At 42.7% G+C, this 24,298-nt stretch overlaps 1 protein-coding gene across 9 annotated transcripts in view; it reads right to left on the bottom strand.

Moving 5' to 3' along the window:
• Positions 1-24,298, bottom strand: part of mpp7a (MAGUK p55 scaffold protein 7a) — a 63,627-nt gene that overhangs the window by 14,386 nt on the left and 24,943 nt on the right. For 5 of the 9 annotated variants that reach the window (XM_026179132.1, XM_026179134.1, XM_026179135.1 and 2 more), the window contains exons 2-11: positions 19,108-19,270; positions 10,452-10,570; positions 6,375-6,452; positions 5,158-5,238; positions 3,058-3,189; positions 2,820-2,901; positions 2,078-2,163; positions 1,507-1,581; positions 1,022-1,218; positions 428-492 (exon numbers count right to left, since the gene is read on the bottom strand). In XM_026179132.1, the coding sequence (XP_026034917.1) occupies positions 428-492; positions 1,022-1,218; positions 1,507-1,581; positions 2,078-2,163; positions 2,820-2,901; positions 3,058-3,189; positions 5,158-5,238; positions 6,375-6,452; positions 10,452-10,570; positions 19,108-19,159 (967 nt within the window). In that variant the 5' untranslated portion in view covers positions 19,160-19,270. Of the gene's footprint in view, positions 1-427; positions 493-1,021; positions 1,219-1,506; positions 1,582-2,077; positions 2,164-2,819; positions 2,902-3,057; positions 3,190-5,157; positions 5,239-6,374; positions 6,453-10,451; positions 10,571-10,779; positions 10,932-19,107; positions 19,271-24,298 lie in introns of those variants that run through there. The other 4 variants (XM_026179133.1, XM_026179136.1, XM_026179139.1 and 1 more) reach the window with 2 other exon arrangements.

Below are 24,298 nucleotides of genomic sequence, written 5' to 3'. Positions count from 1 at the left end.
TGGCAGAACCAGGTTTAGGGACGGGCGGCCATCTGCCGTGACCGGTTGGGGGGAGCAAAGGAAGACAGGATAAAAGACATGCTGTGGACTTAGTGAACAACACACAAAGAGGCTGTAGAAGACACATGGAACAGACTCTGGATAGAAATTTAGAGGGAGAAACATTGAGCAGACAGGAAGGAAAATGAAAACAAAGATAAATCTAAATTGCTTCTCCAGACGACCAGCATGAACTACACAACTACACGAAAGACTCCAGTGGTGGAATCAGCAGAAGGATGAGTCTGTTTCAGAAATGAACTCCACAAACTGTCCTGACCAGCATTCCTCACTTTTGCCATTCTTCTCTTCCTCCCATCCACCTGTTAAAGACAACTGTCTTGTTGTGGTTTATTAGTCGCTAACACAGCAAATAATATATGCTTACATGATCGTCTAGTAGACCTCCTTAGGGACGAAAGAGTCGTAACAGGTTGCTGAAATGCAAGTCTCCTGAAAGCAAAAAGATGGATAAAGAAAGAGAAGAAAAAGGAAAGAACAGAAAAAAGAAAACCATCAGTTTTCATGGTCACTCTGGGAATAATAAACACTCTGCTATGCTACAGAAACCCTTCTCTACAATATCCTTCATTTCTATTCTGTCAGCTGAGACTGGTGAAACCAAAGATTGAGGAGGTGAAGAACAGAACATCTTTCTATTGAAAAAAGTAGAATAATAAACCTGAATATAAAATGTTCTACTCGATCCCTTTACTCTTCAGCCTTCCTCTTTCTGCCCAAGCCTCCTGAGCTCTGTGTAGGTCTGGTGTGTGTTTTCCATCCACTTGCAGTTCAATGTGGATTGGTACCAGCGCTATCATTTTCTGTCATTACTCACTTTGGACCAGAAAATGTGTGGAAACCCAGACTACTTTGGCAGAGTGAAGCAAGAATACATGGATTAAAGAGGGAGAGAAAGGAGATGGAACATCTATGACAGTGACAGCACTGGAGCCAATAAGGTCAGCCTTGTGTTTCTCACCTCTCCTGGAACTGTTTGGATGGTATTAAGCCAGCACGAGGATTTGTGTCGCCCTCGTGTTTGGCCTGCCACCAGGTTGCATCATCTTGGCTCATGATCTGTAGGATGCAACCCTTCTTGAAGGCCAAACCAGCTTCCTTACATGGGATGGTGTTGTCATCTTTTGGGTCGTAGTCAAAGAGCGCCTTCACAAACATCTGTACATCATCATGAGGGAAAGGCAAGAAAACAAAGAGGAGGATTGAAGACACAACAGGAACAAGTTCACTATGTTGTATATAAAATGTTTTCTTTCTAAAACATTGTCATCATGGTTAAAGGTGATTCACCAAAGCTCAGAGTGATTATTCTCAAAAGATTACAGCAATCGATGGTAAACGCTGCAAGTGATGGCCAAGATGGTCTTTCAATGACTTTCCACTATCAAAGGGTCTAAATCACTTAACAAGTGGATAAACCAAATAACAGAGAAAGACAGGACCTACCTGTGGCTCCTTGATAGATGCCTCGTCCTTTGCACCAGGGACAACTTTAAAGGTAATGGCTCCTTGTGACTGTGCCTAAATAATGTAGGAACAGAAGTTGGAGTAATTGTAAAGGATAGTTTTCCTATCCTTTTAAGTATTTTATAAGAGACCTAATCTAGTTACAGTGACATAGCGTCAAGCATTGATTTTTCAACAAAGGAAGGTTTAGTGGGATAGTATAACCATTCTTGACAGAATTAGGGAGTACAGTGCAGGGGTGTAAAGGAGGAGTGTTGAGAGCTCAAAGACTTTTGTGTCTGAGAAGGCCTTAAGAGTTTAAGATCCCAGGCACATGACAGAGCTCATTTAGGCCTGTGACCAAAGCTGCGTGGAGGAACTACACATCATCAGCCTCATCCACAGAGACTCTGCATGTGATCTATCGGCCATCAACACGGCAATGGGAGGCCTGGGTCGTGGATGAGTTGATAAGGGGAGGTTTCTGTCATTATAAACAAAGGCTGGTACCAAGGGAGTGGAGCTGAAAAACCCTCAGTCTCACAAACGTCCATAGAAAGACAAGACTTACCAGAATACGAATGATTTCCTCTGGTTTCTTGTCGTCCACAGGGATTCCATTGACCTCCTTCAGTTCATCCCCTACATGAATTAAACCTGCCACACATAAACAGACGTTACTAATTTGCAGTCATTCTGGCATTCTATTATTTTAACGCCCTGATGTAAGCGAGGTACTAAATTCTGTGCAATCCCAATATATTCCACACTACAGACTTGTATGGCTCTTTTCCACTAGTATCTACTTTGCTCATCTTGACTTGACTCTGTTTTTTAGGGTTTTCTATTAGATGGCAGCACCTGATACCTACTAGAGCAGTCGTTTTGAGCAACCTGAGTTGATCTGAAACTGTGACGTCAACAGACTCCATGCCACCATGTGATGCCAGTCAATTATGTCACTTGATGAGTCATGAAAGTGATTCCTTCACAAACATCAAAACTGCCCTTTTTGAAACACGGCATCCAGGGAAATGGGTGCAGAAAAACCAACAGTGTGATCGGACAGGTATACCAACGCCTCCATGTCCACTGTTGTGTGCTGGGTTTGTGTTGCATACAAATGACATCATGGGACTTTTAAATGAGTTGCTATAACGACCCCATGTAAACTGAGGTGCTACACAGTGACAGAAAATGACAGAAAACTGAGTAGAATCGAGTATACACACACACACACACACACACACACACACACACACACACACACACACACGCAAACTTATAAAAGAGAGAAAAAGGCTGGAACCAACCACTTCTGTCAGCTGGCCCTCCCTTCATGATCCGGGCCACAATGATGGCACCTGTGCTCTCATCACGTCTTATTGTTGCTCCCTATAAAAGAAGAATAGTCATTATAACAGCATTTCTACCTTTATGACATTATGATGTGCAAGTCAAACAGCAATGACCTAAAATCACTGTAAAGATGAAAATTAAGGCGTAGAGACAGATAGATACTGCACACAGGATGATTGTTAAGTTACTTACCAGTGGCTCCTTGTTCTTGACCAATCTTATAATTTTCACAGAATCTTCATCGTCATCGATGTCTTCAGGCAGCGGAGGTAGTTCGGGGTCATACTTCTTTTGGGCAACTGCGTCGTGGACGGACAGGAGGCTCTAGAAAAAGGAGAAAATAGGATTTATGGGAGGAAACACAAAACAGGCAAGGGTTATCTGTCAAGCCACGAAGGCCTCAACTTTACCCCAGTCCACTTAGCTAAATAAAGTATGGCCATGCATGCTATTAAGAGTCCGATCTATCACTTCCTTTTTTAAGCAGGACAGAGACACTGCAGACTGCAGGGAGGATGGTTATGAATTGGGTTGTCTCCCTCATGTGCTGGGTGATGGATTTGAAAGCATTCAAGGCCAGAGCTTGTAGATGAACAAGCGTTAATTGCCATTAGGCCCGTGCTCTCCCTCCATACATCTCTCTGATTAAAGGCAACCCAGGCTCGCCCTGCACCATTGCTCAGCAAGAGCTGCAAATGTGACCACCACAAAATCCACACTTTGCAGGGTAAGGTGGTGAAGACTCAAAAGCAAAGTTCTCAGCTCAGATATTTCACACTTTCACGAGCAGGCATAAAAAGAGACGGGACGCAGACGGGAATGATGCCATTCAGGAGACATTCATTTTTCAAAGTATTTAACAACCGCGTGTCCGGACCAAGATGCAGCTAGATGCGTGCTGCTTTTTCTGTGGTTTAGAGGGGGGGAAAAAATTGAGAAAAACATCTTCCAACCAAAGTGCCAGACAAAAGTAGAGGGGTGGAGAGCAAGAGAAACAGGGAAGAAAGAGAAGGATATGGTGAGAAGAGAAGCAGTGTGTTTTATGACATGGGAGCATGCTGCAGTACAGCATTCAAGATGTTGCTAACTGGGAGCAGATGAGAGGAGGAGACACAACTGGAGCTATGTGAGTAGTCTTTGGAAGGCAAAGAGTCTGTATTACCTTATTATAACTAAAAATAATAACTTCTTTCGATCAAGAGAATCCCAAATGAATAACACATGTAAAGAAAATCTCACAGCCAGGAAATCTTTAAAAATGGTTGGTTTTGATCCTACTTCAGAGATAAAATGCCACTCCTCTCCAGCTTGTCTTCTTTGGCTTGTGCTGCTACACCGTCTGCCAAAATTCACCAGCCAGCAATGGAGGAAGCAGTAGCAGAAAGAACATTTTCCATTGTTTGGTGGGGAATTGCTTGGCTGACCCCATTCTGCACTGGAGCTGAGAGACCACTGCACAACTACAGCAGCAATTATATGTGTTAGGTGCAGGGGAAAAACATAGTAATGAGCCAAATGAGTACCAGTTTGCTGGAGGTGTGTGTGGAGTTGCTGATTCTATGTCTAAAATATGTGCTGCCTGGTGAAATATGTGTGTCTGTACCTATAGCACCTGTAAAAAACACATGCTCCACACTTGTCTTTGAACAGATTAATGTAGTTGTTCTTAATGTGTTTGGAGAATTTAGGAAATGAATCATAATTACCAGCTCAGACATTGAAAAATCCATGTTTGGGAACCACCATCTCTTGAATTCCTGCTGTTTGACACTGATAGGTATTAAATATTTGCATGTACTGTAAGTGTGTGTGTGTGTGTGTGCTATGTTGGGGGAGAACTAGAGAGCTGTTGTTTCTGGCAGAGCCCAAACAAGCATGACGACAGCGCATTAAAAACGGAGCCTGTCCAACTCTGCTTCTATCCTGCCGTCGTGAAGGCAGCTCTGTCTGGCTGAGACACCTGGAGGTCCTGATGGATGGCCCCAGTTATGCATTAGAAAATAAAAATGTGTAAATTTATTTTGTAGCTGTCTGCATCTGGCTAACGAGGTCAGCAACGGCAGCCAAGAAAACGAGACAAGGCCTGGATCTAACAGGCGTGTTATTTTGTGTACAGCACGATGATTGTAACGCTTTAATGTGGCTGCTGTGCAAACAGCAAAGATCCAGAGCCAGAATTGCCAAATGCTTTGCTGTTTTTTGGATGGAATAATACAATCCTCCACAAAGAGAATATGTGGTTTTAGTTTGTTAAAACCTGCTCAGTACAAAATAAGCAAATCCTTTACTCACCTTTACATGTGGGTTTGCCAGCAGTTTAAGAAGCTCTTTGACATCCTGACTGGCTGATTTGCCTTCCAGCTCATCAGACACCTGAAAATAGTCAAGGACACAATGTTCACACAACTGTGCTCAGACCATTAAGCATGCTTCTCTTTTTCAGGTGTGCATGTGAACATTCAATGCTTCGACAAGAAGACAACAGCAGTCTGTATAATGAAAAACCAATGGTAGAGGTTTGTAATTAACAGTTCAACTCTGCAAGGTGTGCTTTGTGTCAGTAATGAATAGAGGACTTGCATTTAGAGAGATAAACATACTAGTTATGCTTTATCTAAAGAAGTTATGTTGGTGTATCTTCTATTTGTATCATATTGTATTAAGACATAAAAATGCAGCTCTTTCAGTTACAGGATTTATCTGCAGCTTCATCTTGTCTTAAATAAGGTAAATCGCAGCTGGAGGCAAGGCCACACTTTGTCATGTGGCCTAGAACTCCCACCTACTGGCACCTGCCCTTTGATAAATCTTCTATTGTACCAGATCATTTTCCAATGAGAATCTCAAGAACTAAAGAAAACAGTCAGTTAAACCTGGAAACAATGGGAGCTCTGAGAGCATCACTGATTTATGGAAGATCCTCCTGGACTTGGTTGGAGTGTGGAAAGGAGCAGCAAGCCATCCCACACAGTAAAAACTGACATGAAAGCCACTTGACACTGATGAACCCTTTCTCTGTGTTTGTATTTTTCGTATCTGACCCTGCAGGAATAAAATGCAGACCAATGCTCTCTGATGGCACCAAGTGATCTGTCCAAGTAACAGCAGAGTTTGTATTAAGATGTTTGGAAGTCAGCCAGAAGAGGAAAACGGTTTTCCAACAGGGAGAAGGATACAAGTCAACCATAACAACCATACAGTTCTAGATCAGTGGCCATCATTTGAACTATTTATTGATGATGTGGTGTGTCTCACTTGCTTACACCAACGGCACTGGCCATGCTGGTTTCACTTGAGCGGTGGCAGTCACTTGCTGGGAGTTCTAGACAGTACGGCCGGGGCCAGACGAGGGTTGAAGTGTCATTTTATGTTAGTCAATAAATTAAACCTCCATTAACCGAAACCCATCTAGACAGACACTGTTCACCAAAGGTTCCTTTAATCGATTCATTTGCCTCCCAGCCAATAAAAAGATCAATCAGTTTAAACATGTTTTTTAAAACACTTACGTCACGTGCCAGAGGTGCAGCTCCTTCCAGGACAGGGGCGGGCTTGCTCTCTTCATAGTGCTGCAGCCGTTCGTGGATCTGAAAGGACAGATTGTATTCATTATTAAGGTAGTTATTGAGATAGTAGTGAGCACATGTGGAAGAAAAAGTGTGCACGCTGGAAGCCATGTGCACGTCTCCAAACAGACATGTGAGAAAACATGTACATCCTTCATCAGCACCATCTTGTACATACACAGAGTTCATTAAATCATGTCCTTAAATACCAAAAGCACACACAAAGATCTTTCACTCCCTCGATCCACTAAGTATTTCAGTTAGCTTAGCCACTGTACAAACAATCCAGTTTTCCACCATGCATTCGATATGTCCCAGTGGCCCCGTGATGATTCCAAATCATTTCAACAGTCTGGTGAAATTGGCTAAACATTTCCTTATCAGCCTCAGCGCTGTGACTGCACAGTGTTGAGAGACAGAGCTGCGTCTCTGGAGAGTTGCTAAAATGGAAAGTAAGCCTGACTCGTGCGCTCACTTTCACTCATTTATACACGCAAAACCACTTCATCATATGTGGAGCAGAGATGGAATAATTTATATACACACAAAGCACACGTTCACACCCACGCACACAACGTCAAAGGCACAGTTGCACACTTGTGCCTACGCACACACAGACTCACAAAAAACACTACAGATATCCCATTTGTGATTTAAAAGCAGCTGCGCAGGAATGCATTGACAGCCTACAGGCTGCTGTCAGGTCCCATCAAGGAACAGACAGGGACAGCTTTCCTCCCAGCAGCCACTCCTGCGTCTCTCCTTCCTCAGGCCCAGCATGGTGAAGGGGATCTGGGCCACGGGTCTGACTGATAGCTGGGCCCCGAGCCTGGAGCTTCCAGCTGGATGTCCTAGAAAGCATTCCAGGAGGATGGTGGAACAGAGGAGCCTCTGGCTGAGGAGAGAGTGACAGAGACGCTCTGGACCACTTCTATATCTAAAGGGCCAAATCCACACATGCGGGAGTGCGCACACACACACACACACACACACACACACACACACACACACACACACACACACACACACACACACACACACACACACACACACACACACACACACACACACACACACACACACACACACACGGAGCAGTGACAATGTGTGACAGAAAATCACTCAGCAGGACAGAAAAAGACAAGAAAAGCAGTTTGTTTGCTGTCACACTGAACGGCTACAGATGCTTTGTGCAATTAAAACATCTGTTTTAGGAATGTTAGACATAGTTGTTACTCCTCGCAACACAGGTGATTATGTTTTAAAGCTAGATGGTAGCAGTACTGTAAATACGGAGGAAAGCAAGTCAGAATCACTGACAGTTGAATGTTCTGACACACTCACAGGACGGTATTTGACCTCAATGTTTTTGGCCCTGGCAGAAGTTCTGATTAGCAATAACATGAGCAGCATGTGTAGATGAGTTGATTTGAGTCTCTTCAAGCTGTCATCTGGCTTCGATAATCACCAGGGACCAACACCAAAATCCAAAACATGATGTCATTCAAAAACATTACCCAAACACCAAATGTCACCCATCAAAATCACTTTTATAACTTTCCAGTGAAGAAAACGCGACGCAACGACGTGTGAAATGTCTTTACATCGTCTCTCCCCATCAAGATTCCAGTTTAAATCTTGGCCTTAAACAGCTACAGCCATTTCAGCTGGACTTATCCATACAGTCTGCCGAGATAAATCACAGCCTGTTAGGACTCTGTCTTGGCCAGCACAACAGTCATGTTTCAAGGTCAGCTTAGAAGTTCAAATCCTGCATAAAGCCGTTATTACTCAGCAATAAAACACGGTGCATTAGGCGTGTCGTGGAGGTAAACATGTTTTTCCCCTGTGGACATGCTGATGGATGTTAGGACTGCTGTTGATGCTTCGGCAACCTGTCATGCTGTAAACTTTTTTAGACCCCCAATTATCTCAGAATTAATCCTGAGATAAATGGGGGTCAAATCACTCTATAACACTATATAAAACAGTGCTAACTGCATCTTGTGAACATCATCTATAAGCCCTAACATTATGGCTAACTAGTTTTATTTTTCTTTCCACTGAGTTATTGGTTTGAAATAATCTGTCACTAGTTTGCATGAACTAATGTAATGTTTAGGGTCAGGGTTGCACACTTTGGAGACTTTTCAAAATACCCGAAGACATAAAACATAGTATTTAAGCAGGCTTAAGACCTCTGCCCAGAAAACTTCACATCACATCCTTTACAAGCTGAACATCTTTTTCAAAGTGACCCGGAGCAAAACCCTGTGACAGACTGGCGACCTGTCCATGGTGTACCCTGCTTCTCGCCCTAAGACAGCTGGGATAGGCTCCACAGTCCCCCCGCAACTCTGAAAAGCAGCAGAGAATGGATGGAGGGATGGATGAAACTGGAGTAATGGCTGTGGGATTTTCCTTGATTACCAATACAGACAATACAAAATGATAGAACAGGGACTGGTTGACCTGTAGCTTTCTTCTTGTTTTAATTGTCCCTCCAGTGTGCTTGACATGGTTCAAAAAGTTTTTCAGTAGTCAACAGCATACTGTGACCTGTCTGCTGCAATATGGAGTTTCCGTCTTCCTTCCCCTGTCCCTATCATAACCTTGCATTTGGCTTCATCTATCATCATCTAGCCACTTTTGGCTCATTTCAGAGGTATTTGTTTGTGAACAACGTGCTTGATCCGGTAAATCTGGGCTGCAGTCGACCATTGAACTTTAATGAAAATATTTGGAAGGCAGCCTAAATCCAAAGTAAGACAGTGCAAGGAAGGGGATATATTTTGGATTCAAGTGAGGCTTTTAAAATATAAATAAGCACCTGGCTCGTGTCATGAGAATATTTTCTAGCAACAAACAGATGTAAATAAAAGCTGAAAGATGATATCGGACAATAATTCTTTCATCTCTGTAACATAATCGGATTAGGATGGATGTGAGACGTCCCGACCATCTGGTGAGTACAGGTGAGAGAGACAGAAAGAGCATATGTCTGGTTTAAGTCTTCATGTTACTCTGAATTCTCTACTTCTTTCTTGTTTCTCTCTCCATCTGTGACACCTCCTCCTCTGGACCGTCTCTCTCCTTCCAGACAGAGTGACCAACAACTGGTTGTAATTACCCAGGTGAGGCAATTACAACCAGTGAGCGACCTGGGTTGGGAAGCCTGTCAGATTAACTTGATGTGTGTGTTTTCTCTCTGCTGTTTAGCCATTCTTTCGTATCCCCTCTACAACCTTACACAAATCCCAAATAAAGGTGGACTGTGGAGATTTGGTGGCCGAGCTTTAGGAAGAGGATAATTAAGGTTTTATTAATGGTGTGTCCATGATGTTAGCCTGAATGCTGCATCTGGTTTCTGAGTAAGACGAGATGGTTGTTTAGTACTTGTGTGCGTTTTAAAGTCTGCCCGTCTGTCCATTTGGCTCACTAGGATGGCTCAGTTAATCAGTCAGACACAGCAGTCGAGCAGCTATTACATTTATTTACTGAATAATAAAGAATGGAAAGCCGATTTGCAGGAAACTACCCCATGTTTAGGGGGGAAAATTGTTCTCTATTTAACAACAAAAATCAGAGAAAGATTTCAGACAAACCTTCTCCCCAATCTCTGCAGCTATCTAGTTTAACAGGCAGTAACCAAACCACAGGCCCCTTCCTGCTGGTAGAGGAAGGAATTAGAAGATCTGGGCAGGTAGATGGTGCAATAGGACTGTAATTCATGAATAATAATTGCTTTGGAGGCCGGGGGCTCCTCTTTTCAAGACTTTTTATGTGACTAATTTAGTTGTCTGCCTTCTTGACAATAAACTTTGTACACAATCTACATGTGCAATTAAAGCTAGGCTTGGTTAAACTGAGGTATTCATATGTATAGCACTTAAATGAAATTACTTAAGTGTTTTAAGTGTATTTAAGAGTTATCAGTGCGTGCATATATGAGTTAAACAACACGTGATTTTCTGAAAAATATGTAGGCGAAATTCCTATAACTCTATTTGTTTGTTGTACCTTAACAAGTGAGTGGAGACTTCTCTCTCCAAACATATCCTGAAGGAAGGTGTTGTCCTCAGAGCAGTTGACATGAGGCTGCAGCTGGGATGGCAGGGCCGCCAGCAGCTCATACAGACCTGCAGAAGGAAAGAGGAAGCAGGAGGGGTCAGTGTGGTAGTGGGAGGTGTGAGTTGTTGCATGCACAGCAAAAGACACAAGTGCTGTATGTGTGCATGAATACATATACACCCAACACACCCAGAGTCAGGCAGAAAGCAGATGCACACGTAAAAACAAAACACACAAAGTCCTGTACTAGTGCCTTTAGGAAGGAGTACATACTTACACAGACTACAGCTCTAATTATAATCTGTGGATGCTCTTCCTTTTCCTTCCATGCTGATTCTATTACGCATTAAAAAAAACAGAAACAAAAATGTATGGTTCAAACTTCTACGAGCGACACAACAGACGATGATATCCCTCCCTTTCTTGCCACTGGAAAGAAGAGGAAACGTAAAGGCAATAAACTATTTCCCTTCCCCCGCCTTTACTTCTTGCTTTTGTTCCAGCCCTTCCTGTTGTTTGAGGGACGCTTCTGTCCATGATTAGAAACAACTGAAAAAAAACAGGGAATAAATCTGAATCCTCTCAGAACAGCGGATGCTGAAATCCACAAGGCCTTTCAGGGTTTTACTCACCCAGCTTATAAAAAGAATGAAGATTTCAAATTCAATTTAAAGAGAACCAGACTGGGGAGCTGATGGTTTCAAGATTAAGCAGGGGGGAGGTGAAGCACTCAAGACGGAGAGAGCACAAAACCAGTGAGTGAGTGGGGTTACATCCAAACACAACACAGTCTTGGAGCACAGCTGATGGAGAGTGGTAGCAGATACTTGTTTGCTGCTCACTTCTGGTCCTCAGCCTGGCTGTGATCCACCAAACTAGGTGATGCATTAAAGGTCAGGCTCATACTGAATGCAGTCAAGCTGCATCAAAGACCCCTTCACTAATTCTCCAGAAAAGGCCCCCCAGTTTCAAACTCCACAAACACAACCACACGGTGCTTTAAAGCCTTTGAACTAACACTGATCACGTGAAGAAGTTCTAAACATATCCACAGCAGAGCCACTGAAACGTCAAAACAAAGACAAGTAGCTTGGCTACCTCTCTGAGTGTCTTTCATCAGAGCACAGGGCAACAGAGAGAAAGGAGAGAGCAAAAAATCACCACAGACAGAAGCAGAGTAAGTCAGAGCTGAAAAGGACTGATTGATGGTTGACGTTGACTGCTGGACGAGCGACTGACTGAACTGGGTTCTGACCAGGTTAGAGTCAGTGTGTACTGGCAGCTCTGGACGTTTTGTGGGAGAGCTTATGTCATGCTCTCCGTCTGCTGCTGTTGGGCACCAGGATACATCAGTATGATATCCTGTCCTTTTCTCTAAACCCTGACATGATTCCTGTGCAGTGTTAGCGCCTCATACCTCACCGTTTCTCTGGAGAAAAAAAAAGGGGGGAAGAGAGACCAAGAGAACTTTTACACATAATGATGCAGGCCAGATGCAGGTTCTGGTGTCCTCATCACCAGAAAGTTTGCTTTGTAGCTAACAAAAGCCGACTGAGGGCAGCTGGCCCTCTCAATCATTTACAACTTGGAACTCTCTACAGAACATCTCACATAATATATTCAACTAAAGGATTTAAAGAGACATGGGATGAGGTGATGGGTGTAGAAAGGGCTGCTAAGGGAGCCCACTTCCCACACTATACTGATCTTCTTACAAAATACGAACTGATGAAAACAAACTCGTTTGAATAGAGGAAATGAACGCTGGGTTTTGTCTTTCTCCCAGGTGCTCGGTGAATTATGGACCCCCCTCAATATATGGGGGGATTTACGAGGTTTGCCAGACTGCTGGGGGAATAGTGTTGTGACAACATATTTCAAACACTGCCTTGTGAACATGTCTGAGAGTCATGTTCACTAATCCACTTGAGGCTTGATTTACCTTCCTGTTCTCCAGTTGAGAGAGGAGGAAAGACAGCCTCAAGCAACAGCTTTACTGACAAAGCAGTAGACTTGATAGTAAAAGATGCTTATTTGAATTTTTTTTTGCCAAACTTGCTGAAAAAAACGGTTTTCAGTGAACTTTGATAAAAGAAATTACAGAAGAGGATGTACTGATGGATAACTGCAATCACACTGAGGAGCGTGAATTTTTGTCAGGCATGTGTTTGGTGTTTTGCTGACAGATTTGACATGTTTTGAGTATAAATGTGGGAACAGGGTGACAGCAGAAGTTGCAGACTGATGGATTTGGATGGAAAATCTCAAAACCCCATTATTTGTCACTATGACCTGCCAGTTTAATAAGCTAGAACTGTCAGATGACATACAAGGGCCCAAATAGCAGACAGGTCTGGCCCGGATCTGGTGTCAAGCCGGCACTGCTGGCTGACTTCCGGCATGGTAAGTGATATGTCATCCAGATATGGGCCAGGCCTGGCATAGATGGCACTGTTTATGTGATGGCATGCCACATTTGGCCCGATGTGGTTTGGTGTATGTGGCCCAGGCTCATAGAAAATAGGTCTGGCCTGGATCTGGGATCAAGCTGGCACTTCTGACTGACTGGTGTCATGGCAGGGTGTATGTCAACCAGATGTGGGCCAGGTCTGGCAATGATGGCACTATTTATGTTCCTATTTTCCTATTTTAGTTAGAAGACCCAAATGCCATGTTGCAATACTATACTGCTATGGTAGCCAACGTTTCAAATGCAGGTTTGACAGGTTTATGAGTGTACACTTTATCCAAAACCTAGTGACAGTTTACTCATGTTTACCACTGGGTGGCTGTAGTTCAGGAGGTAGAGCAGGTCATCTACTGATCGGAAGCTTAGTGATTCGATCCCTGGCTCCTCCAGTCTGCATGTCAAGAGTGTGAATGTGTACGAATGTAGTTAGGAAGCACTGAGTTAAGAATCAGTCCATTCACTGTCTGAACACAGTTTCGTCATGTTACTTTTGTTCTATTATGTTCCAGCACATGTTGTTATTACATGGCTTGATTAAGGTACACATTAGGCTGATATCTGGGGCCAGAGGTGAAACTGTTCTGGGCCAGCACAGGGCCAGCAGTGTGTCTGCAACTGGCCCTGTGCTGGCCCATGTGTGGGCCACCTCTGGTAACCTGATCTGGGCCACCAAAGGGCCGTCATTCTTTGTGGTATGTGTGCCACGTGTAAGCACAATGTGTGGGCCAGATCCGGGCCTTACAAATTTTGCTATGTGGGGATGTGTGCTGCATACAAATTCAGGAAAATACACATCAAAACACAAACATTTTGATGAAATGTATCTACAAATTGAAGTTTACAGACATACTTACAGTTTTTAGAGGTTAACATTTTTCAAGTTATTAAATTTATATGAATTATTATATAAACAATGGCGTGGCTTTTTGGCAACAAATCATAGGTATGGAAAATGTCATTTTTTCCCACTCATCAAGTCAGGAACTCCCTTTAAAAAACACACATTAGTAATTTAATGTGTGTGACACCATCCCTACCATATTGTCTGTTTTCTTCTCATGATTCTTTTAAAGTCAGGTGTCACAGTGTAAGTACCATATTCTTTATTTCCTCCTGAAGTTTAGCTTAGATTCATTTCTCTTACCTCTGAATAAATCTATGGAAGTGCTTGTTTGTATAAGCCTTTGTGTTGTTGAATGTAACTTCCTTTACTCTATGTCCTCTTTGTCTATGTGTTATTGTCTGAGTTTATTCTCTCCTTTTTTTTCAGTTCCTACCTCTTTCATTTTAAATGTTGGTTCCTCTTTGGGCTTTCACTTTTAAAGATAGATTTGGCAGAAAAATGAGTTTCATTCTAATTAAGGATGGGAATCAATAACAAGTTCTTGTAGAGAAACAGTTCCCAGTAGTCCAAGTCCTTGGAACTGTTAATGTGTTTGCCTATCGATTCCACTTATCCACTTGCACTTGCTCTACAATCAGCGGGTGTTAAAGTGCAAATGATATCCAGGACAGAAACAACTGTACTATGCTCTTAACACAACTTTGGCTCTTTGCAAGAATCTGCATAGACAACATGCTAATGCTAAGCTAGCCAAGAACCTAAAGTGATGTTAAAGCTGAGTGAATGGCAACCCCAGACCCTGAACTTCAACAGATTACAAACAGACGAGCACAAACCTTTGAGCATACAGTCTGTAATTAATTTGAACAAATGTAATGTCTTTGAGATCCTACTTAACAATGGTGACAACAGCTGATATTGATAATGGAATCAGAATCAATAAATTCTGATCAATTCCCATCCAGGATGGCTGGGCTGTCCCTTAGAGACAGGATGAGGAGCTCGGAGTAGAGCAGCTGCTGCTCCGCATTTAAAGGAGTCAGATAAATAAGGGATCTGACTAGGATGCCATCTGGATGCCTGCTAGATGAAGTACAGTGGGGCAAAAAAGTACTTAGTCAGCCACCGATTGTGCAAGTTCCCCCACCTAAAATGATGACAGAGGTCAGTAATTTGCACCAGAGGTACACTTCAACTGTGAGAGACAGAATGTGAAAAAAAAATCCATGAATCCACATGGTAGGATTTGTAAAGAATTTATTCGTAAATCAGGGTGGAAAATAAGTATTTGGTCAATAACAAAAATACAACTCAATACTTTTGTTGAAATTTCCCAATTCTTTGAATCTTTGGGCTGAAGGAAGGACAATACTCGGTGTATTTATGCTCAATCAACAATCATTTATTTCCATACAATTCAACACTTAAGAGCATAAGGACCATCATGATGGGGAGACCTGCCTGAAGTGGGTCACAGCAGTCTCAAAATGGTGACGGGTTATTCAGCTTCTTATAGTCTCTGGTGGCCCCCACCTAGTCGTAAAAGCCTAAACATTACATTCTTTCTCTCTTACGGCGCCTAAGTTATGACCTCGGCTCCCTGTCTTTCTGCTCTTCTGAAAGGTGGGGGTATGGAATGTGGTCTATCTCCCCTGTCTTAGACACCAAGTCTCCTGCTTACAACCTTCTTTTTATGATTCAACAATAGAGCATGTCAAGAAAACAGTGTAACACATTCCCAGCAGATCAAGGATACAGAGTGATGCACATTTATCTAATGAACTAATATGTGAATATGTTCTGTTAACTCAAAAGTATAATGAGAACTAAACTACATACAGATCACACCCTCTATATTAAAGGGTATAATATGATCTACAGCAGTATTATAATTCAACTACTTTGATTACATATATAAGGTAACATATAGTAACAGAATAATCTAATACTTTGTAACATAACCTTTGTTGGCAATAACAGAGGTCAAACGTTTACTATAGGCCTTTACCAGGTTTGCACACACAGTAGCTGGTATTTTGGCCCATTCCTCCATGCAGATCTTCTCGAGAGCAGTGACGTTTTGGGGCTGTCGCCGAGCAACACGGACTTTCAACTCCCGCCACAGATTTTCTATGGGGTTGAGGTCTGGAGACTGGCTAGGCCACTCCAGGACTTTCAACAGGACTTTCAAATGCTTCTTACGGAGCCACTCCTTTGTTGCCCGGGCGGTGTGTTTTGGATCATTGTCATGTTGGAAGACCCAGCCTCGTTTCATCTTCAAAGTTCTCACTGATGGAAGGAGGTTTTGGCTCAAAATCTCACGATACATGGCCCCATTCATTCTGTCCTTAACACGGATCAGTCGTCCTGTCCCCTTGGCAGAAAAACAGCCCCATAGCATGATGTTTCCACCCCCATGCTTCACAGTAGGTATGGTGTTCTTGGGATGCAACTCAGTATTCTTCTTCCTCCAAACACGACGAGTTGAGTTTATACCAAAAAGTTCTACTTTGGTTTCATCTGACCACATGACATTCTCCCAATCCTCTGCTGTATCATCCATGTGCTCTCTGGCAAACTTCAGACGGGCCTGGACATGCACTGGCTTCAGCAGCGGGACACGTCTGGCACTGTGGGATTTGATTCCCTGCCGTTGTAGTGTGTTACTGATGGTGACCTTTGTTACTTTGGTCCCAGCTCTCTGCAGGTCATTCACCAGGTCCCCCCGTGTGGTTCTGGGATCTTTGCTCACCGTTCTCATGATCATTTTGACCCCACGGGATGAGATCTTGCGTGGAGCCCCAGATCGAGGGAGATTATCAGTGGTCTTGTATGTCTTCCATTTTCTGATGATTGCTCCCACAGTTGATTTTTTCACACCAAGCTGCTTGCCTATTGTAGATTCACTCTTCCCAGTCTGGTGCAGGTCTACAATACTTTTCCTGGTGTCCTTCGAAAGCTCTTTGGTCTTGGCCATGGCGGAGTTTGGAGTCTGACTGTTTGAGGCTGTGGACAGGTGTCTTTTATACAGATGATGAGTTCAAACAGGTGCCATTCATACAGGTAACGAGTGGGGGACAGAAAAGCTTCTTACAGAAGACATTACAGGTCTGTGAGAGCCAGAGATTTTCCTTGTTTGAGGTGACCAAATACTTATTTTCCACCCTAATTTACGAATAAATTCTTTACAAATCCTACCATGTGAATTCATGGATTTTTTTTTCACATTCTGTCTCTCACAGTTGAAGTGTACCTCTGGTGCAAATTACTGACCTCTGTCATCATTTTAAGTGGGGGAACTTGCACAATCGGTGGCTGACTAAATACTTTTTTGCCCCACTGTATTTTGGGCATGTCCTACCATGGGGTAACCCCAGAGCAGACCAATGACTTGCTGGAGAGATTATATCTGTTGATTGGCTCTGTTGAAGTCTTGGTGTCCCCTAGAAGAGCCTCCTTTCTCTGACTAAAGATAAGGCAGCCAGGGTGAGGGAAGTCTGGGCTTCTCTGCTCAGGCTGCTGCTGCTTAACTACGATACAGGGTGATTGATGGATGGATGGATGTTGTTCATTCTTCGTGTGGTAGGAAGGTGTGATCGCGTAATACCTTGCTATGGGTGCAACAAACCTCAGCATAGCACAAACCTTTCTCCCCATGCCATAACTGCCGTTCACTTTAGTTTATCTCAGTTTCTCATTTCTTCTCTCTCGTGCTTGGCCTCTCACTCGTCACACGATTCTGCAGAGTTTCATCATCATCATTTTTGTGGCTTATTTGTGGTAGCAGAGCAACCTTTAAAACCAGGGCATGGCAAATATAAAACTACATTGCAGAAAGGAAATTCAATAAAATATTATCTATCATATGTCTTCCAGCTGGAAGTACAGATTGTATTGAAACAGATTAAACAACAGTGGTGCACCAGGAGTCATCATATTTTTTAAGATGTTATTTCCTTATTACATTTTGAAGCTGTAGTTTTAAGTCACAGCTGATCTAAAAATGTATTTATCAATTAAATGGTTGCTTTTTTTCTTGAAAACTATGAATTCTTTTTTCCATCATTCTCACAGAACTTTGGCTCCTAAATCAACAGCTTTCTTAGGATACCAGGAGTAATACTACCAGTAATCTGTGCGAACGTCGGTCACTCCCTATGCCAGGCTAACCACAAGCATTTATGACTTCTCCCAACCTGTAACACAACATTCATCCATAATGCTCATTAGGTTTCACCTGCACACACAACTTCACGGCTTTCTACTTTGCCTCTACAAATTTCCAGAACAACAGGACCTTTGGTTACTAGTAAATGGACTGATTCTTATATAGCGCTTTTCTACTCTCCCAGAGCACTCAAAGCACAACATGCCACATTCCCCCCCATTCATTCTTCTATACTTCAGGGATGTTTAGCAAACATTCACACACATTCACGCTGCGACGGATGTATTGGAGAGCAACCGGGGGTTAGAATCTTACTCAAGGATTTTTGGCATGCAGACTAGGGGGAGCCAGGGATCGAACCACCAACCTTCCAATGAGTAGCTGACCTGATCTATCACCTGAGCTACAGCCACCCTGGTGCTCTTTACTCTGTTAAAAGTCTGGACACAGAAAAACACACGCTCTTTATCCATCAGCGTAAGACTTAATGTCTCTCCTCCTTTTGTCCTCATGCTGTTCGGAGCTTGTCAAGACCTCTGTGTGTGCGTGCACAGTGATGTAGCTGCCCATTAAGCCGGTCTGAGAGGAGGAAAGCGTTCCTGAGGGGAGAGGTGGTGATTTCTGCCAGCTGTCTCTGTGATGACAAGTCTGACATGTTCCTCGTTCTGACATCACACACACGCACTCCTCACAACTGGAAGGCGAGAGCACGGTGTATGTATTTTAACATCGTTTTGCTCTATGTTGTTAAACTGTAAATTCACAGCAGTATGCTTTTCATTGAGCTGGGCACAAAATGGAGCGAAAATAGACTTTGGTTTATTTTCCAACCGCAGTTTTACATGGTCCACTCGAGTGAAGAAAAAGTACCCTGAGGCACACGAATAGTAATTCTTTTCTACACTGAAATTAAATTTGGGCTCCCCTTGAAGTGGTGGGCGCACCAACAGGCTATACTGACATTTAAATAAAGATGTATTCATTTTTCAGCTGAGGTCAGACTTGCATTCATACTCTTCTATTTGTATGCTGTGGAGCCACATAATAGCATGAATCAAATAAGTCCTTTAGCAAATTCTTCTATAAGACACATATTAGTAGTGTTGCTGATTGTGTTCCTTGCCTGAGGGTCCGTTACCTGGCTCATGGCCGGTTCCGGTGGCCAGGGCAGGCATGCCTCCTGCCGGCTACTTCCTGGTTCTCCTCAGACTGTGGAAAATGGCGTCAGGAGCTCCTCGGAAGCAATCTCCAGCTGAATCTGAGGATGGGCTTTATGCCATAGAGCCCTGCAAGAGAACAAGAATTTTGAGCCTACTTGTGGCAGAATAGATGTATATGTCTGAGTATGTGTTTAGGGATTACACTGGCATCTGTAACCATGGATATAAATATATATATTATAAAACATATATTTGTCTCTGTAGGTGAGCCAGTGCATGTGCGTTGACAGTGTGTTCACAATTTACTTCTGGTGTTTACAACGCATTACTTTTTCTGCTGCTACTTTTAAGCTTATATATCCCCCTGAATCACAACATAAGGAAACCAAGCAGCTAATGTGCATCAGTGTGGACAACACACACGTATTCTGCTCATTTCCAACTCCATGTCTTTATTCTTGGATTCTATTGAAATAGTTTTCCATTATCCAGAGCTCAAACTAATCCTTTTTTCTCTCCTTCTGTTCATCCTCTGCATGGGTTGGAGTTTCAGCTACTTTACCACAACCTTTAATAAATTTTATGTATATAAGACTGTATCACAGCAACAGTCACATCAAGGCGCTTACTGTAAGCTAAATACCCTACAATAATAGAGAGAAAACCCCGACAATCAGACAACGCCGTATTAGAAAACATTTAGCATCAGTGGGAACTACAATCTTTAACAGGAAGAAAACCTCCAGCTCTGTACAAACACATGTAGAGTTTGAGCCTACGCAGCAAAATAGAAACAAACATGAAAAGTCTTAAGGCATGCTGCACCATCTTTTTCTTCATTTTTTGTTGCATGTGAAGGGGAATGACCACATTCTCAACTGTTAGTGTCTGTTCAGACCACAAGAAAATCTGATGGTCATGGGAGGAGTAAAGTGACACCTTGCCATGTTGATAAAGGTCAAGCTCTGCTTAGTTGCAATGAGCTGTTCCTCCATGTATCCATGTAAAGCCTGACATCTCCAAATGGTTCTCCCACCATCTAGTGGGAACTGTTGCAACTGCAGGGAGTGTTCACCCTAAAAACCCCAGCTGGGGTGCAACCTGAAGGACTTTTCCTCAACAAACCACCTGTATGTGTGTAAGTCAGAAGATCTTGTCTGCATGTACGAAAACACATCTGGGTGATGGAAATGTGCACAGACTGTTTTTCTTCTTCTCTTTTCAAAAACAATCCTTTCTGCTGGGCCTGCGGGGAGAATCGGTGGAACAATCTGAATCTCAGCTGGATGCTGATGAAGTTAGAGAAAGAAACAGTCAGGAGGTGAATGACTTACAGAGAAAAACACTCGAGTGCCTGAAACTTCTCACTGCCTATCAAGAAATGTAAAGTCTGTTTCAAGTTTAAAACTTGAAGACAGTTTTGTTATTTAATCTTTAGCTTCCTCTCCTCTTTCTTGAGCAGACGGGACATTGGAAGATCACTGCTCAAAGCAAATGGCCAAAAGACATCAAGAACTTCATCAGGTAAAGAAACAGGAGAAAAACGTGTCATCCTCTGAATGCTTTCTCAGGGTTCAACTGGGAGAAATGCTGTCTCCATCTGGGCCTGACAGGAAGAGCAACGACAGGACACAAGAGAGGTCAACTTTGCCAACGAAGGTCAGCGCCACTGAATCCTCCCCAGGCACCCACTGGGATGTTGGATTTTCTGTCTGTCCTGTTCTTCCCACATCCAGTAACAGCAAGGCCAGCTCCTGGCACTGGATTTTACTGGGCCACCATGAATGACACTCGTCTCCACTGCGTAACTGATGACCATCCAAAACCAGCCCTGTCACACCTGCTCTGGTTACAGCTCAAAGGAGCAGTTAGCTCCAAAGTTATCCAGCAGCTCCAGTGTCTGCTGATCAGGCTTCAGGGTTTATCTACACTGGTCCTTATATGACAGAAAATCTATTCAGCAGCCTGTGCAACACATGCTCCTTTTACCAACACCGTTCTGTCAGCTAGATTGAAGAAATTCATCTTGTGACATTTAAATAAAAGCAATCACTGCAGTGATCACAAATTTGATGAAAATATTTAATGTTAGCTTTCAGATTCGACACTTCTTAGACACTCAATCCTACTAGATGTTTTAGTCAGTACCAAATATATATTAAAAGGATAAAACAGTTTGAGGTCTGTGTAATCACTGGTGATTCCCTAACCCTTTACCTCCAACTATCATCTAAATCCACTGCATAGTTCCTGCAGCATCCAAGGCCACAGACTTGCTGAGGTATTAAATTTGCAGACAGTAATCAACAGCTGCATGCTGAAGGGTACACTATGTTGTTTTTGCTTGCTCTTGTGTGTTCCCATAAAGGTCAGTTATGATAGCAGACAGCACACAATCTTCAAGTCCACAAAAAGAGGTTTCCAAACATTAGTCCTGTGATGATGTTTAAAAAGAGGGAGGTTCTGCTACAGACACTGAAGATGAGAGATTTACAAGCTCGTGGGTTTAAAACGAGGAATAAAGCTGTGCTTTTTATGGAAAACTGTGTTTTTTTAACTTGAAGCCCCATTGGTAAGCTTCGGTTTGGGGTGTTGGTATCGGGGCGACTGTGAAGAAAGAAATCAATTTGTATTTCAGCTACTCTAAATCATACTGACTTGAAGGAACCACAATGTGCAAAGTCAGACAGACAGAAGTAGATAGAGTTACAGGCGATGCACACAAGCATACATGACACACTTGTAAGAGCATAATTGCAGCTTAACCAGCTGTGGTAAAGGCGAACATTCATTTACACACAGTGGAACTCCATTTCAATGAGCTGTGCATAATTGCAGTGTATTAAAGCGTGGTCTTTGGGAATTTTTATCCACATGACATTCTGAAATGGAAAGAAAGAAATTGAGAAATCCTTCTGATGGCAGCCCTCTGCCGTTTTCTGGTTCTTCTGTGGAAAAACACATTGTTGAATAATGTCTTTCTCCTGCCTCGCTGTGGCCCTGCCAAAGTGTCACCACGTCCATTCCTATTAAGCATGAGGCGCGTGGCGTTGGCGGGACAGGGTTGAGTTTTCTGGAGTGTGCCATGCGTCTTCTGCTTAATAGCCGTTAGCTTTATGAGGGATCGGGGCTGCTTAAAATAAGACTTGGCGGTACCTGGCATGGTTTGTGTTCCTGCAATGACTGACTGCTATGAAGGAGGAGGGGAGCAGTAATAACAATGCAATGAGCAATAGGAAGAAGTCCATGCATACATATGTAAATTAGGTTAGGATTGGGTTAGCAAATGTGGAATATCGGTGTAAACCAAGATGTAGAAGAGTTCATATCAAGGGCAGCGTCCTTGTAAGCAGTTAACAGGAAAATGTGAAAAGTGAGCTCTCATCTCTCGGGCTCAGGTGGGATTTTTCTGACAGCTCAGACAGAATCAGCACTCAGCCATGTGTTCCTCATGACTGTCCAGTTGTTCCACATAAAATACTTCTGCTTATGTATATGTACACACATGAACACACACACACACACACGCCAAGAAAATCAATATACAACTCTCTACTGTATTCAATGTTTCCTATAGAAAAACTACACTAAATGTTTTGCAGCAGCACTCCAAACTGTAACACTTCCCATGTAATAAAAGCTCATAGTAACAGTGTAATCGTATCAATCAGTATGAACTGTACAAATACTGATAGAAAGTGAAAAAAGAACAAGCAAAGTCACTTTGTCTACACAAAAATCATTTGACCACAGAAACCTTCATGAGCACATGATTGAATACATGTGCAGGGCAAAAACAGGTTCAGTAAGCCAACCAGCCAAAATCCGATGACAAAGATGTTCTACACAAGATAACAAATCAAGAAGAAATGGCCAAAAGCTCTGCAGGGACTTACCAGATCACCTTCTTCGTTCAACAGAAACAGCTTTCTACGCAGCAGCAGATACTCAGACGTGCACAAAAACACTAGAGCCTCCCATACAGGATGATACCCACCCGCCAGGTGTGTCAGCTCACCTGGAAAGACCTGAAATTCGAGTTCCTCCTGCCTAAGGGTTGACTGCGCTCCACCCACTTTTAATTTACACTACAACTCAATAGTAAAGGGACAGAAAGGGTGTTAACCAGTTTGACCCTGGCACAAAAAAAAACAAGTCTTATCTTGGTCTTCTCCGAAACTGGAAACTTTTATTTGACTTTGATTTTACATACAGCCTTGCTTCTGTTTGGCTAAACATGCTTTTAAGTATACTATAGAAACGTATCAATCAAACTATATTTCCTTCTGTCATACACAATGTAACAAAAAGGTCCAGATAAAGTGCTTAGTAAACGCAATACAGTGTAGTCTTTTCAAAACGTAATAACAACAAATAACCACTAGATGGTGCAATCAGCTCACTAAATATTTTCACTGCTCAGCCACCAGGAGCAAAAACTACTTTGGAGAATAGCTGACAGCTTACATTCACATTGTTGCTTCAGTTTGTGTATTTTTTTTGTGTGTGAGTGTCCCCATCATGACCTCAAGATGTGCCTCAGTGTGCCAGTAAATACAGGGATCGGTAATCTCATCCACTGCCTGCCAGGCAGGGCCCCATTATTCCTCCACAGAGGAGGCAGTTTTGTTCTTGATGCTCATTTAGTTAAGGTGGCACACAAAGACAGAAAATTATAATTCTTATTAACAAATCAGATTACAATGGATTTTGAGAAGAAAAAAAAGGAATTGATTAAGAGTATTGTAGTGCAATCATTTTGCAAGACTTGAGCAAGTTGCCAGTTGTACACATTATCTGAGCTTTTTTCATTGAACACTTAATTCAACCCTGATCTGCCAAAAGAGGCATATAAAGAAAGCAGATAAATGGTCATTTCAAGCAGATATTAGGCTCCTGAAGGTTCTTATCTAGATCAGATGTCATTATTTCACAGATTATTTCACATATGCCCACGATGAATACATGTCACCCTTTGATTACAGCTCTATCTTAAAGACCTCATAGCATCAAATTATCTCGCTGAACATGTTCACTTCCTGTTTAAAATGAGTTCTTTCTCCCCCCGTGTTTGCTTATAGGAGAGTGTCTGCTTGTTGGGGTTTTCTCACTAATATTGTAGGACATTTACATCACAAGCCCCTTGAAGCGGCC

The sequence above is a fragment of the Astatotilapia calliptera genome, chromosome 9, assembly GCF_900246225.1.
Source record: "Astatotilapia calliptera chromosome 9, fAstCal1.2, whole genome shotgun sequence".
In the NCBI taxonomy this organism is placed as follows: domain Eukaryota; kingdom Metazoa; phylum Chordata; class Actinopteri; order Cichliformes; family Cichlidae; genus Astatotilapia; species Astatotilapia calliptera.
The sequence above is the reverse complement of the archived record's forward strand: the minus strand, read 5'-3'. Positions and strand labels throughout refer to the sequence as shown.